The 15,570-nt window shown below is 42.3% G+C and overlaps 1 protein-coding gene across 1 annotated transcript; it reads left to right on the forward strand.

The window, feature by feature from the left end:
- The first annotated feature begins 4,293 nt into the window (after nucleotides 1–4,293).
- On the forward strand, nucleotides 4,294–13,946 carry LOC106487687 (b(0,+)-type amino acid transporter 1-like). The gene is made up of 6 exons (XM_013946469.2): nucleotides 4,294–5,028; nucleotides 6,588–6,721; nucleotides 9,631–9,760; nucleotides 11,169–11,293; nucleotides 11,709–11,796; nucleotides 13,692–13,946. Exons 1-6 carry the CDS (start codon nucleotides 4,294–4,296, stop codon nucleotides 13,923–13,925), a joined length of 1,446 nt encoding a protein of 481 aa, XP_013801923.1. The 3' UTR covers nucleotides 13,926–13,946.
- The last annotated feature ends 1,624 nt before the right edge of the window (nucleotides 13,947–15,570 follow it).

Here is a 15,570-nt window from a genome sequence, read left to right on the forward strand (position 1 = left end):
CTGGGGTATCAGCCACTCCTCCCAGTTTTGTATCATCAGCAAACTTGCTGAGTGTGCACTCTGTGCCTTCATCCAGGTCATTGATGAAGAAGTTGAACAAGACTGGACCCAGGACTGACCCCTGGGGGACACCGCTAGCTACAGGCCTCCAACTAGACTCTGTGCCACTGATCACAACCCTCTGAGCTCTGCCATTCAGCCAGTTCTCAATCCACCTCACTGTCCACTCATCTAGCCCACACTTCCTGAGCTTGTCTATGAGGATGTTATGGGAGACAGTGTCAAAAGCCTTGCTGAAGTCTAGGTAGACAACATCCACTGCTCTCCCCTCATCTACCCAGCCAGTCATTCCATCAGAGAAGGCTATCAGATTGGTTAGGCATGATTTCCCCTTGGTGAAGCCATGCTGACTACTCCTGATCACCTTCTTTTCCTCCACATGTGTGGAGATGGCTTCCAGGATGAGCTGCTCCATCACCTTTCCAGGGATGGAGGTGAGGCTGACTGGCCTGTAGTTCCCTGGGTCCTCCTTCTTGCCCTTTTTGAAGACTGGGGTGACATTGGCTTTCTTCCAGTCCTCAGGCATCTCTCCTGTCCTCCATGACCTTTCAAAGATGATGGATAGTGGCTTAGCAATAATGTCCGCCAGCTCCCTCAGCACTCATGGGTGCATCCCATCAGGGCCCATGGATTTGTGGGTGTCAAGTTTGCTTAAATGATCTCTAACCCACTCCTCCTCCACCAAGGGAAAGTCTTCCTCTCTCCAGACTTTCTCTCTTGCCTCCAGGGTCTGGGGTTCCTGAGGGCTGGCCTGAGCAGGAAAGACTGAAGCAAAGAAGGCATTCAGTAACTCTGCCTTCTCTGCATCCTTCGTCACCAGGGCACCCACCCCATTCAGCAAAGGGCCCACATTTTCCCTAGTCTTCCTCTTGCTGCTGATGTATTTGAAGAAGCCCTTCTTGCTGTCCTTGACATGCCTTGCCAGATTTAATTCTAAACGGGCCTTAGCCTTCCTCGTTGCATCCCTGCATACTCTGACAACATTCCTATATTCCTCCCAAGTGGCCTGTCCCCCTTTCCACTTTCTGTAGACTTCCTTCTTCTGGTTGAGTTTTGCCAGGAGCTCCTTGCTCATCCATGCAGGTCTCCTGCCTCCTTTGCTTGACTTCCTACTCATAGGGATGCACCGCTCTTGAGCCTGGAGGAAGTGATGTTTGAATATTAACCAGCTCTCTTGAACACTCCTTCCTTCTAGGGCCCTCACCCATGGGATTCCTCCAAGTAGGTCCCTGAAGAGGCCAAAGTTTGCTCTCCTGAAGTCCAGGGTTGCGATCCTACTTGGTGCCCTGCTGCCTCCTCGCAGGATCCTGAACTCCACCATCTCATGGTCACTGCAGCCAAGGCAGCCCCCAACCTTCACATCTTCCACCAGTCCTTCTTTGTTTGTTAGTACGAGGTCCAGCAGCACACCTCTCCTTGTTGGCTCCTCCACCACCTGTGTCAAGAAGTTGTCACCAATGCTCTGCAGGAACCTCCGGGACTGTTTGTGCCTAGTTGTGTTGTCTTTCCAGCAGATATCGGGGTGGTTGAAGTCCCCCATGAGAACCAGGGCCTGGGATCGTGAGGCTACTTCCAGCTGTCTGTAGAAGGCCTCATCGACTTCCTCATCCTGATCAGGTGGCCTGTAGTAAACACCCACAACAGTGTCACCTCTGTTAGCCTGCCCTTTGATCCTTACCCATAAGCTCTCGACTCGCTCTTCATCCACCCCTAGGCACAGCTCCATACATTCCAGTTGCTCTCTCAGTAAGTAACAATTATCCTGGATTTGGAAATAGACCTCCCTTTTGGAGCTGACTGAGGGTATTGACATACCAGTTAATTAATCCTTGTTATCTGAGTGCTTTTATAGAAATCTTTTTGAAACGATCAAGTTTGAAGTAGTTTTGATTCTTCCTACAATATTAGATTAAAAGTTCTTTTTTTTCCCTAAGAGAAAGAACTTGAAAGGTTCAAAAAGGCAGTATCTGAGAACGTGTTATTTCAGTCTGTCATTTCTTCAACACAAAGAAGGAAAAGAATTTACACTTTAAAAAAGAAGCTCCATCATTACAACAGGAGAAAAGTTATCAAAATATATCTGTAACCCTATTAGAAGAATACTCAAATACCTGGATTCACATTAAGTTTTTCTCTGGCATTGATTTAGCCATATTTTGTGAATACACTTACAGATAGGATTGCTATACATAATATTTGTATATATGCACACAGAAGTAGAGTGTCTATAGCATAGAAATAAATCAAACCTTTAGACCTCTGAAGGATTCCATGTCACTATGCGATTAACAGATTTTAAAAGAATATGCAACAAATAGCTAAACCAGCAAAAAAGAAGAGTACCATCACTTAGTAAGAGTAGAACAAATGTGGAGTACCACATTACTGAGATGCCTCCTTCTAACTTTTCTAACACTCTGGAAAACATTAACTTGAAATACATAAACTTTCATCCTTGCAATAAAAGGTGCATATGTTTATTCTCAGAGCTCACAACTTTACTCGGGAGACTGAAGGACTACTTGATACAGATGAAGTAACCTTTCATTCTCGTTAAAGTTATAGTTTGATCCACTGTGAATTTTTAAGTGACTTGAAATTAATGAGAACTCAGCTGGGATCCATTTCCCCCTGGGTGAATACTAGTGAGTTGGTATTAGGAGTAGCTTCCAGTATCCCTTAAAAAGTAGTAGTATTCCTTTAAAAAAAAAAAAAAAACTTTTCTCATTATTTCCTGTCTGTCTAATAATAAGATTTACACTTTGAAGAAAACCTACTTATTAATGGGGTTTGTGTTCTTTTTTGCTTCTTTGCAGAAATTAAACACCTTTTCATGGTCTAAAATTTATTCTACTTTTTATGCTTTAACATGAGAAATTGTGTGACTTGTGTACCTTCTTTTTCTTATGGGTCCACAGTTTTGTTAAGAGTCCTAGAGTTATCCATGGATTACTCCAAAACTAACCAGATGATTTAAAAAAAAGCAAGGAAAGATAAGAAGATAAATCTTCTAAATGATTTAGAAAAAAAGGGATTTTTAGACAAACACTAAAAATACTTCTCTGTTTGCTTATTTTAATGATTTTTTTTTATTATTTCAAATGCCTGAGGACCACACATAGATTCAAAATCTGCTCTTTCTATGAAAGGCAGAGGAAGGTCTCACCCCTGTTTTCTGGTACTTATCGCAACAGAAGTCTGGAAGAGACCACCAGGGACAGCAAATCTCCTTCTTTACAGTTGCAGGCAATGAAGTTTACTTTAAGTTCAAAGGAGCCCATATGGACATTCCCTTCTGCTCAATACTTTGTGCATATCACAGATCACAAAATACACCCCCACGCACTGTAACAAACTTCTGATTTCTAGCAGAAACCCCCCCAAAGTGTGAAATTTTACATGTGTTAGATAAATAGAGATCAGTGGCATTTCCAACAGCTTGTGCCTCTACATTTCTCCCGGGTGTGCACTGAAATCAGTGTATTATGCGCAGTGCCTAAGTCCTCTGAAGGATATGGTCTGGTGAGCATGCTCATACCTCATGCATGCTGACAAAAAGGACCCATAACAAAATCTAATTATAGCCCCTCTTCACTCTTTTCCTCCTGTGCTTTGTAAACTTTGAAGGAACCAGTATTGCTCTCTACCATTTTCCATTCTGTCTCTGGACTGTTTTTAGCAGAACATTTTTGTGTCCTTGATTAAGACACTGGAAATGTTTCTTGTTGAGCAATGTAATGGCAAATTGGGTGACAGGCTTGTTTGATAGCTTTTTAGTGGGAAATGGAGATGTGAGTCAGCACTACAGCACTTGCCTGAACATTGACTTTTAATCAAAGAATAAAGTACAGATTTATGGGGATTTTGCTTATCTGAAATTTTTTTCAGATGCCATGTGAAGCCTAATTTAAAAGAGAGGTGATCTGGGTCACAGTTCTGTAAGGTGCTGAGTGATTCTGAAGTAGTGCTGAATGCTATTGATTACCATTATTTGCAGTAGCAGTCCAGGATAATCAGATTTGGCAGGATCTGAACCATCATAAATGAGCAAGATAAATGGGTAATAAAAAGAATGCAAAACAAGAAAAGTAAGTTTGTATTTCTTGACAGTGTTCAGCTTAATTGGCTTTAGTAATGATTAACCTAACCCTAAAAGCCTGAGATAGCCCTTTTTCAAAAGACACAGTCCTATTCCATATTTTCTCTGAAGCAGCATCTCCTAATAGTTCCATAATGAGGAAAAGGAAGACAACAGATTCCTCTACAGATCTGAGTGAAGGGAGGGAAAATTTAAGGCTGAAGCAAGAGGTCGGCCTGATTAGTGGAGTGTCATTAATTGCAGGTACCATGATAGGCTCGGGGATCTTTATGTCTCCTGAGTGGGTGCTGTATCATATGGGGAGCCCAGCCAGCAGTCTCCTTATCTGGGCTTCGTGTGGGCTCCTGGCCATGTTTGGAGCCTTATCTTATGCTGAGCTTGGAACAATAATTAAAGAGTCTGGAGGAGAATATATTTACATCTTGAGGAATTTTGGTTCTTTTCCTGCTTTCCTTTTTGCCTACACTTCTGTTATCCTGGTGAGACCAGCTGGTTTGGCAGCTGTCTGTCTGAGCTTTGCTGAATATGCTGTTGCACCGTTCTATCCTGGATGTTCATCTCCTCAGATTGTCATCAAATTTACAGCTGCTGCCTGCATCCTGCTTTTAACTATCATCAACTGTCTCAACGTGAGGTTGGCGACATCTATTATGAACATTTTTACAGCTGCCAAACTCTTGGCTTTGCTTGTGATTGTGTTGGGAGGATTGGTGCTGCTTGCCAAGGGACAAACTCAGAGTTTTCAGAATGCTTTTCAAAACACAACTGCAGGTATTGGACCTGTTGGAGTGGCATTTTATCAGGGACTGTGGTCCTATGATGGGTGGAACAACCTGAACTATGTAACTGAGGAACTGAAGAAGCCTGAGGTGAGTGAGTGAGCTGGATTTTACTTACTTAATATTTCTGCTAAAATGATTGTTTCTATCTATTATTGTGATAAGAGGGGTAATCAAGGGATTAGAGCATCAAGTAAAGAATACTGAGCTTTCCTCCTGTTTTGTTTTGTGTTCTGGGGCAGGACACCTTTGGATGTGTCCAAAAGGGCTATGGAGACACTAAAAATGGGTCTTTAAGCAAAACAGCAGCCTATATACAAGAAAGCACTAAAACAGCTCAGTGATTGGAAAAAGCTATTAGGTGCTTAGATGTTTGGGGGATGAAGTCTTGTCTTAATATTCACAGGGTCTTACTCTAGGCACCTAGATTTATGCAGAAAACCACTGCCACCTCACTTCTCCTGTAATCCGTAATGGTTTATAACAGCACACATTTCCTGAGAGACTTAATCCATAATGTATGCTTCAAAAACATCTCTCTCTCCTCATTGCATGGAGGAGCCTCAAAGCAAGCAAAGCTGTTTTGGAGAGGGAGTTTAACTCTGAAAGACCCTGTCTTTAAAATCTACTTCTTAGGCATTGTGATGTCTATGTTATAGGTACTAAAGTAGCTCACTTGCATGTCATTTTGGCCCTCTCCATGCTGCATTTCCTCTTCTCACAGATCAGGCAACACATCACTGAACAACCCTGTGTTAGAAAGAGCTGTGTGAGTGCAGAGAGTATAGATTATGCTTTCTACCAGTGCAGCACACAAGATTTTACAGACTTAAATGAAAGTGCACAGTTAAATATTAACCTAAATGACAACAAATATCCTAGGGTCACATTGCATACTCCCCCAAAGGACTGTGAGCACTGATATTCAGACCCTTGCAGAATGGAGGACAACAGCATAAGAAATTGCCGTATCCTGTCCTATAGTGGGAATAAGGAATGCCAAAATTGGTATCTCAGGATTTCAACTGTATATAGTTGCACTGTGATCACTCGACTAGCTACTCTTAGCCAGTTCTTTCAGCTGCATAAAGCCAGTTTGCTGATTTTCCTGAGCCTTAAAATGGTCTGTGGAGTTCCAAGATAGTATCCTGTCACTAGGAAGAAAAAAATAAATTCCTTCCTAGAGCAAATTTCCCAAGTGCTGCCCAGCTTTGAACCTTTCGAACTGTTAAATGTGCTGTAATACACACTGGTACTTCATCCATGTCAGTGAGATATTCATGGGAAAATGTAGCACACCAGGAGACATGATGGGCTGGCAACAAACAAACCAACATTAAAATAATTAAGAAGTATGGAACAGACATCACGGGCTGCTATAAGCCACACACTTTTTTGAATACGATTTGGTTTTTTTCAGAAGACTAGCTTTTCACAGTATCACTGTTTACCTGACATTTTTTGAAGGTTGGTGTAAAAACTGCCTTGAGAATATGGATCTAAGTCTATTGTGAATGTATTCTGTGGGAAAGCTTAGTGAATGAATGAGTCTGAATGACAGATGCAGGCATCAGCAAAGACAAAACCAAAAAAGTCCTAGTGCAGGCCTAAATATGCTGCAACTAACATGCTTGTCATCTCTTTTCCAGGTGACCCTTCCAAGAGCCGTGATGATTGCTATTCCTTTGGTGACATGCCTGTATTTACTAGTAAATGTGAGCTACTTTGCAGCTATGACTCCATCTGAACTGCTGTCTTCAGGAGCAGTGGCTGTCACTTGGGGGTGAGCTCTGCTTGTGGTAACAGCCAAGATGGTCCAGTAACAAATGCATTCTCTCTTGGGATTCAGAAGATTTCAGTGCTGTTCCCAATGGGAATGATAGCACTGCACTGGACAGGCCAGGAAGACCTGTCGGGCATTTACATGTTACAGGGAAGCATGCTTGCTACCGGTCAGCTCTCTGTGACCTTCAGGGTAGCGTGCAGCCTTTCCCTCACCAAAGGCCAGGCTGACCTGCCCCATCTGGCCCACGGACACTGAGGCACACGTTGGCTGCCAAGCCGAGGTGCTCTGCAGTGCACCCCTCTCGGCCTGCTCCATCATTCACACTGGGAACCTGTGGCTCCCTTCTAGCCCATGTTTTTCTCCATGGAGACTGGATGTAAAGAGGGCATAAAGTGCACAGTGGAGCATCTCCCCATAAACATTGACGATGCAGCTAGGGTGAATATCAAGAGCTGGGGACTGGGAAATGTCCACAGTTGAGGCACTTAGAGAAAATGTGAGAAGACAATGTATTGCCCCATTAATGCAGAGGCAGTGTTGTGGGAGTGAGACAAGAGCCAGCTGGGTGAATCCTGTCCACTCAGCACCTGGAAATTAGACCAGACCAGAGTATGTTGGTTCTATTTCCCCATGAATGAAAGGGAAAATGACAATGATCTGTACAGCATGCTTTGCGAAGGACAAATGTTATGCATGAGTTAGGTTGCCTTTGGTAACTGTAATTTTAAGTTGGCTTGTCCTTTTCCAGAGTTGCTTAAAAACTATTTTTATCTATCACCATCTGAAGGGTAGGGTGGTGTCAAACAGGCTGTGTGCAGGACAAGGATTTCAGGATGAGAAGGAAGGGACTATCATGAGAGATGCAGGCAACAGAATTCCACCAGTGACTTCTGACCAGCTGATCTTCCACCAGAACATCCAACCTCTGTCTAAATATTTCCAAACACGCAAAATCAACGATAGCCCTAAATGAGTTGTCTTGCAGAGACAATGACACATTATATCCAGAGATTATGTTGCTGCTCTTCCTCTTCCTAAAAAGTCATCAGTGCCTCTGCGTGCATTTCGCAAGATCTCCAATTGGAAAATCTAACTGAACTCTTGCTTGTTATGTCCTCCAACAGCTTTTCATGTCATTATAAGCAGGTGTTTTTAAAGGTACTTTGAACAAGTTACAAAGCCTCACTAAGCTGCAGTGTCATGAGGTTTTTCTGCACTCCCTTCCTGTCATTCCTGACGAATAAGTTATTTTTAAGCTTCCTCCTTTTTAACACATCTCTTTTTTCCTGCCTGATTAACCTTTCCACCCCGAGAGTGCAATTGAGGAAGAAACATTGAACTAGCAACCAGAAAACAGGGCACTCAAAAACCTGGAGGACAGGCAGACAGCCACAGGCTGAGAAGGGTGCAATGTTTATGGTGCATGAGCAAGAGATGCAGTAGCATAATCAGGCCTTTAAGGAAGGACAGAAGGAGTGTAAAGAAGCCAGAGGAAGAAATGTAGCATTTCCATTCATTTATTCCCTGTATAAGAGAAAAACTGTTAGAGAGACATTGGTGGTGAGAGGTTCAGCCAAAAAAGGAGCTAGCAAAACTCCTCTCAGCATTCCTTTGATTCCAGTGCTTTAACAGCAACTGCAGATCTCAGTATGTTTGAAGGAAGCCACTCACAGTAGTGCCTGTAGTTCATTTTTAGCGCCCAAACACCAAAGTGCCAATCTCATAAGTGCAAAGTACATTGTTACAATTGCTAAAGATTTTATTAAAAATTTTGTGATATATGTTGTTCTCCTTTGAGATCTTGAGGTTTAGAGTCATGTGATCATATGAAGTGTCCAGATTCCACTATTTTGAAAGAGGGAAATTTTTAGTTCTGGTTATGGCAAGTAGCTTAATACTTGAACACTAAAGGCCCAAAACCCAGATACTAAACTAGTAAACTATATTTTTGAAATTATTGTGGTACATAAGCTATTATCATGATTTTGGAAGGCCTAACTCTTGATTTTTGAACATTTGTGATAGGTGGTACTGAAAAAGAGTACATACGGTTTAAAGCCACAAAATTCAGATGGGAGTATAAAGTATTCTAAAAAACAGTGATACTTGAATTTAAGGTTTTTAGCCAATTAGATGAACAATGTGTGTATGTGTGTGTGTGTGTGTGTGTGTGTGTGTGTGTGTGTATTTGTGATAATTTCCCCAAAACACCCGCTTTTTTTACTCAATTACTATTCTTAACTTCATGCTGCTTCATTCCAAAAGACAAATTTCACTTTTAGGTCAGAAAATTATCATATCCTCTAAATATCTACCTCCAACTAAATTTGCAACCCTACTTCTTCTGTTATGAAGAAACCAAGCTGCAAATGTCTGCACATGGTTCAGAGTCAAACTTCTGAAATTCAAACTATTGTTTTGGCTTAAGCATGTTTCACAGAGGAGCAGAAGAATGTATGTGCAGATCTTCAAGGTTAAATTCTCTTGGATATTGGGGAAGAGCTTATAATGAAAGATATTCCTTCAGGTTTGGTGGCAACAATCGTTCTGCAATTTCCCTTCTAATATTATTTGCTGTAACAGCAGTACTTCCAGGATTTATACTATGGCATGTGTATACAAAAAAGTGGGGTTTGCCTGTTGTGACAGCTTTGTACACCACTGGAATGTAGACAGATGTAGATACACCCCAGGCAGGAAGAAGAGCTGCCTCTTCTGGACAGGGCAAGGTTACTAACAACCAAATATTTTGAGAACTGGAAGAAGGCTTTAATCTATCAGAGAGAAAGACTTTAGAAAAAACTTTCAGTGAGACTAGTGAAGAGAAGAAGCCTAACTGGTTCTAACATGAGTATTTGATACATTTACAAGCAGGATGATATGATATGAATTCTTTCCCACCTCAGGGACAAAGTCCTGGGCAGCTGGGCATGGCTGATCTCCTTGTCTGTGGCACTATCTACATTCGGTTCATCGAATGGCACGTTCTTTAGCGGAGGCCGCTTGTGCTACATTGCTGCAAGGGAAGGACATATGGTAAGGGCAAAAAGGGGTTTGCTTTGATCAACTTTACTTTCATGTGACACTAAAGCAGAAAGGAAAACACGGTGTATGTTCATCTGGTAGAGGAATAGCTCTTCAGTGGTTTATTTCTTGCTCAAAGACTTTCTTCCCTTGCTTTTTCTAATGTAATATATACAGTCACTCTTGATTTCCTTCTTCAGCCACATAATTTCAGAAAGCTTTTACGGACAGATACCTGATTTACATCTACCCTGAATTTTATGAGCAGCTTTGAAGTCAAACAATCAAAATTCTGCTGTATTGGAGCGTTTGACACAGGCTCTGGGGTGACCTAGCTTATACACCTAACAGTGAGTGGAAACCTGGCTGTGCTCTGGGAATAGTAGGAGAAATCCTAGCAGTCCTGGCCATGGCTTTTTTGCCATGTCATCTCTGCAAGTGAAGATATCTGCACGTTGGCTCCACTTCCCCTCAGTACTTGAGCTGAGATGCATTTGACTTCCTCTTGTTTCGAGAAGGCATGTTGTGTTTCTCCTAGGCTTTGTTACTTGTTTGGTCCTTCCTCCCTGCACCTTCAGACATTTCTCCTCTCAGGTACAAAGGATACCACTCCACATCAGCTCCACTCTTTTTACACAGGAGAGAATCTTTTATGTATATAAGGCCCAGGTTGGTGTAGATGAGTGGGTTTATGGTTACTGGCTTCATGGTTTCTCTTACTGGTGACAGACGGTGTCTGCCATATGCCAGAAAGCCCTATGCTCAGCACTTGACAGAGAATCTGAATTTAACTGTACCAGACTGAGTAAGAGCTGAATTCTTACTGCATTTCTCAGACATCAGTGCTGTAGCAGAAGTGCCTGCATGATATTTTGATTGGAAATGAAAAAAAAAACCAACCAATTTCCCACTGATCCAAGCAATGAACAGGCTAATAATTCTCTCAATGTTCTGAAACAAATCATGGTTTGCTTTGTGGTTGGTTGCATAACTGTTTAAGGAGTAGTCCTTCATTTCTCATTTTGCAGTAAGCCCAAGAGCAGTCAAATCCCAGAGAAACATAACAGAGGGCAGAGGAGTGACACGATGCACAAGACCAAATTTGCTTACTGATGATGATCGGAAAAGCTCTGATTTGACTCTCAGCCTTAATCTGTCACGCTGGTAGTTTGAAAATCTCATCTTGTCTGCCTAAGCTAAGCAAATTTAATATAAAATCAGTGAGACACAATAAAAATATCCTTGAGGGGGGATCCATGTTTACATTTCTTGGAGATGAACTACTTTTATACTATGGTGCTTACCTGATGATTAAAAGTGGATCTGGCTGCAGGCAGAACTCCCACTGGCAGCTGAGGGGGATGAATAAGTATCTCTGAGTACGTGATATGATAGTATATTGTTTTGCTTTGGCTTTCAGCCAGATATTCTGTCTATGGCTCATGTGCGATGCCTCACACCCTCCCCTGCTCTGATATTTACATCCGCTATGTCTTTAATAATGATACTATCAGGAAACTTCACCACCATTGTGAACTTTTTCAGGTATGTATAGCATTTCTGTTTACATCCTCTGTAATCCTGGTTTTTGAAATTGTTTTAGAAGTATTTTCTTTTAATATTTTTTGAGTCTGGGCTATTACTTTCTAACTAATATTGTGGTTGGGGGGAAGAAAGAAAAGAAAGTTTAAGAACTAGCATGCTTGCAATGCATGACTGCTTCTGTAACTATAGACTTGACTGGACATGATTCATCCTTATATTCAAATTAATCTATAATATTCAGATCATTTTTAGGTTCTGATCATTTGCGCTTGAAAGGAAATAAATTTAAGAATTGCTAAAGTTATATCAATATTCTCCTTTTTAATCAGAGATATGTACATCTAGGAACTGCAAGGTAGGACTGATACTGCTGCATGATCTCATCCCAAGCTTAATGATGTTTCTTTTTTTGCAGTTTTATAGCATGGTTTTTCTATGGAATGACTATTTTGGGTCTTCTGTATTTAAAAATCAAGAAACCAGAACTGCCAAGATCTTACAAGGTGAAGTAATAATAAAATTAATCCCCCTAACCCTTTTCCTTCACTGCCCAAATGACTAAGAGAACATTATGAGGAAAGAGCACTGTGGCTGGTGCTTACAGATTTTATGTGGTTGCCCTTCCTTTTCTAAATTCACATTTTGTCCCAGCAAAGGCAGTGAAGGGCAAAATAGTGTGGAAGTGCAGGCGAAAGTCAAGGTTGACTTCTCCAGCTTGATAAGCTAATAATGCACTGCCCCCTCAGTGCAGAAAATATACCTACCATATCCTCTTTTTCTTAGAAATTTGAGAGGAAAATTAAGATGGTTCTGATAAACAAAGCAATTGCTTGTTTATGCTCTCAGAGCTCAGTCACACTCCTCAGCTTATCCCAGATGTAAGAGCCTTCCAGAAGGCCAAAAAATACAAGAATGCCTCAAATCCTTTGGCATGGCTAGGAGACAGGTATGTTCCCCACAAACTGGCCTACTGTAAGGAAATTTGGAGTCATCTGTCCTTTCCCCCTGGTGCCATGAGAGAGCTGAGCTGCAGGGCTCCCTCAGTGAGTGAGGGAAATACTTCTGAAAGAAAAGATCCTAGGAACAGGGGGGCTTGTGGGACTGTGAATGCAGGGCAGCAGCTTTTCCTTAAGAAAGGCTGAATGAATGTCCTGGTTTTCATGGAGTTCCTCCAGGAGAAGACAGGCTGACACTGCCAGGCTGTGCAAAGCAATCGTGAATGTCCTGTGGGGCCTAGCCGTGAAGCAGAAAGGTAGTGCCCTATTAGGACTTCCACTCAGTAGCTTCTGTGGCTCTATGCGGACGCTGGATGCTGGATAGGGATATTTAGCCAACTTGTTGGCCAAATGGGATTCAAGCAGAAGAAGTTCTGTTTCTGTAGTTTTGTTTCATACACTGTGTAAAGCTCCCACAATCCTCCAGGCTAGTCCCCATAGGATATCAGCCTTTTACAGCCTTTATCTTGAAGGACTGACTCTTTTCTCAAGCACAACAGCTCATACCTGAGGGTCCCAGATCAACTGACAACTTATGGCTGTTGTCCTGCAGAGTTTGTCTGTGTGTTGCAGGGTTATGTCTAAGGGGAAAGATTTCCCTTGGTTTGAAAACAATCATTTTTATTGCCATTTTACCATGTTAGAGACCAGTGGGGAGGGAGCAGAATGGAGCACCCCACCAAAGCACATGAAGCCAATGGCTGGTCTTCTCCATGCTCTTACTGCTAGGGTGTGAACAACTTTTACCTTGGTACATTTCAGTGCCCTTGTTTTTGACAGAAGACACAAAAGTAAGCAATGAAAAATCCCAGCTGGAGCATTTATTTTTCACTTTGTTGTGAGATTGTTTCCTCTTGTACATTCACTGGCGTTTGAATGAGAATGGCTTCAAATTTAAATGCTTTATGGCCAGACTTACTGAAATAACCTCTGAGGTTGGTTGTCCACCCATCTGTGAGCACCTGAAGGCACCTTCTTGCCCAAGGGTGGTAGGATTCAGCTATATGTGATTTGTTTACGAAGCTGTGTGTTTTGTCCACAGCTCAGCTTTTGGACACAAGGCAGTAGGGCAAGCAAGAGTGGGCCTGGCACTAAAAATAGCAGTTTGCATCTTCAGGTCTGTGAGGGCAGGGAAGACTAGTGGTTGGGATAGGTGGCAGTGTGTAGCTCTTGGAGGGGTAATGAACCTTAGAGCAGGAGTGGACTGGGAATCTAGATTCCTGGATTAATCGGGATTCCTGGATAATACCTCAGGCTGCAGCAGAGCTTCATCTAAAAATGAACCTGTTCTCACAAAGAAAGGAAATACTATGCTGTGAAGCCTCTGCCCAAATTCCAGGATTGTCCAGGTCCTCAGTGACCCAGGATTACATGATTCCTTACATTGATGTTTTCTTTCACAGGTCCCAATTATCATCCCCATAATTGTGCTGATGGCGGCTGTTTACTTGGTGTTAGCTCCCATCATTGATCAACCCCAGATCGAGTTCCTCTACATCGTCCTGTTCATTTTCAGTGGCATCATTTTTTACTTCCCCCTGGTTCGCTTCAAGTGCCACCCCTGCTTTTTACAGAGAATTACTTTACATCTCCAATTGTTTCTGGAAGTTGCTCCAACTGCTAGGAATGCAAACTGAGATAACATCCTCCTAGGGTATAGCTGGCTGCCCCTGCTGATTTATTCCAACACCTTGATTTTCAAGCTCCACTGTGAAATAAAGTGAAACCAAAATATCTAGCTGAGAGGGACTAGAGTCATGACTCCTCACATGTTTCCTTGGGTCTCTTTAAAATTTGGGGACATGTTTTTCAGCTCTGCCTTGGCACATTGCATTCTGGTTCAAAAAGAATATATGCTTCTTTGTTTTCTGTCCTGGGAAGAAGTGCCCTCCAAAACCTTAGCAACAGGCAACAAAAGACTGTCAATGAAATACTATTCCTATAGCAGTTTGTAGTCCTAAGCCATTCCTGGCAATGCCTTTAATTACTTTCACCTAGCTCTGCCCGCTGTGACTGCAGAGCTTCTCAGATAAATAGAGCAGAAGCAAAAGAGATATTTTCACAACAAAACAAGCCTTTCCACCCAGGTGTCTGCTCTGGGACCATGGATTGCTCCTTCCAGTCTCAGGTGCACAGTCACAACAGTTCTTTCTTTGACTCAGCATGTACTCCCACCACATTTTAGCCCAAATCCTCCTACATCTCCCATAAAAAAAACCTGTGACTGAGATCAGAAGTGCTTTAAAGCTCTATTAGTTTACTCATTTGAGAATGCATTTGTCATCTGGAATCCACCCATTCACGGTGAGGACACAGGCTATATCACTCAAGTACTGGCAATCACCTTCCTACAGTTCCCCCAAAGACATACAATTTCTCTTATGACTGAGTGAGAAAAAGAAAATTCTACAGCATATGGGCCAGCAACATATTCTTGTCATGAATTAAAGAAACCACATACTGGGCTACATTAGGATAAGTGTGGCCAGCAGATCAAGGAAATATACCTTGAGGCTGGACACTGGTGAGGACACACCTGGAATACTGCAGCCAGTATTGGGATCTCCTGTTCAAGAGAGAGTTGTGAAGATGACAGAGCCAGGTTCTTCTTGATACTGGCAACTAGGGGTAACAGCCACAAGTTATGGCTTGAGATGTTCAGACTGAAATTCAGGAAAATTTCTTCACCAGCAAGGAAGTGCAGCCCTAGAGCCATGTGCAGGGAGGTGGTGAGATCTCAGTCCTTGTAGGTTTTCAAGACACAGCCCTCCCAGCCAATTGCTATGATTCTAAAGTTGCAGCACAAAAAAATCATGGGCTGTGCTCTCACCCAAATCTGACACACTGCAGTCACTGTTGTTTTCCATTATCATGAATCACAACCTTCCTTCTCTTGTTATAGGGAAAGAGAAATATATGCTGTCTTTTTCCACCATTTGTGCAGATTGGGCTGGGCTGGAGGTCTGGCCTGTCATGGGCTAAGAAGATCTAGATGTTAATCCCTAAAATGTCTTGTGGTATCTCAAAATACCAAATTGTTACTCAGGTCAACTTGCTGCCTCTCAGCATTTGTTCTTTGGATCTGCACCTAATACTGCATTCCTGGAACAGGGTCACTTGGTCCTCCAGGATTCCTCCTGCGAATCTCAAAGAGCTGTATATCTGATTACAGGCTCATTCTGCAGTGCCACTCCTTCCATTCCCCTGAGTAGTCATACCAGCAGCTACAGATATGCAAGAACAGTCTTTTTTTCCAAATTTAAAGTATGATAATATGATCTG

The sequence above is a fragment of the Apteryx mantelli genome, chromosome 3 (assembly GCF_036417845.1).
Source record: "Apteryx mantelli isolate bAptMan1 chromosome 3, bAptMan1.hap1, whole genome shotgun sequence".
NCBI lineage: Eukaryota > Metazoa > Chordata > Aves > Apterygiformes > Apterygidae > Apteryx > Apteryx mantelli.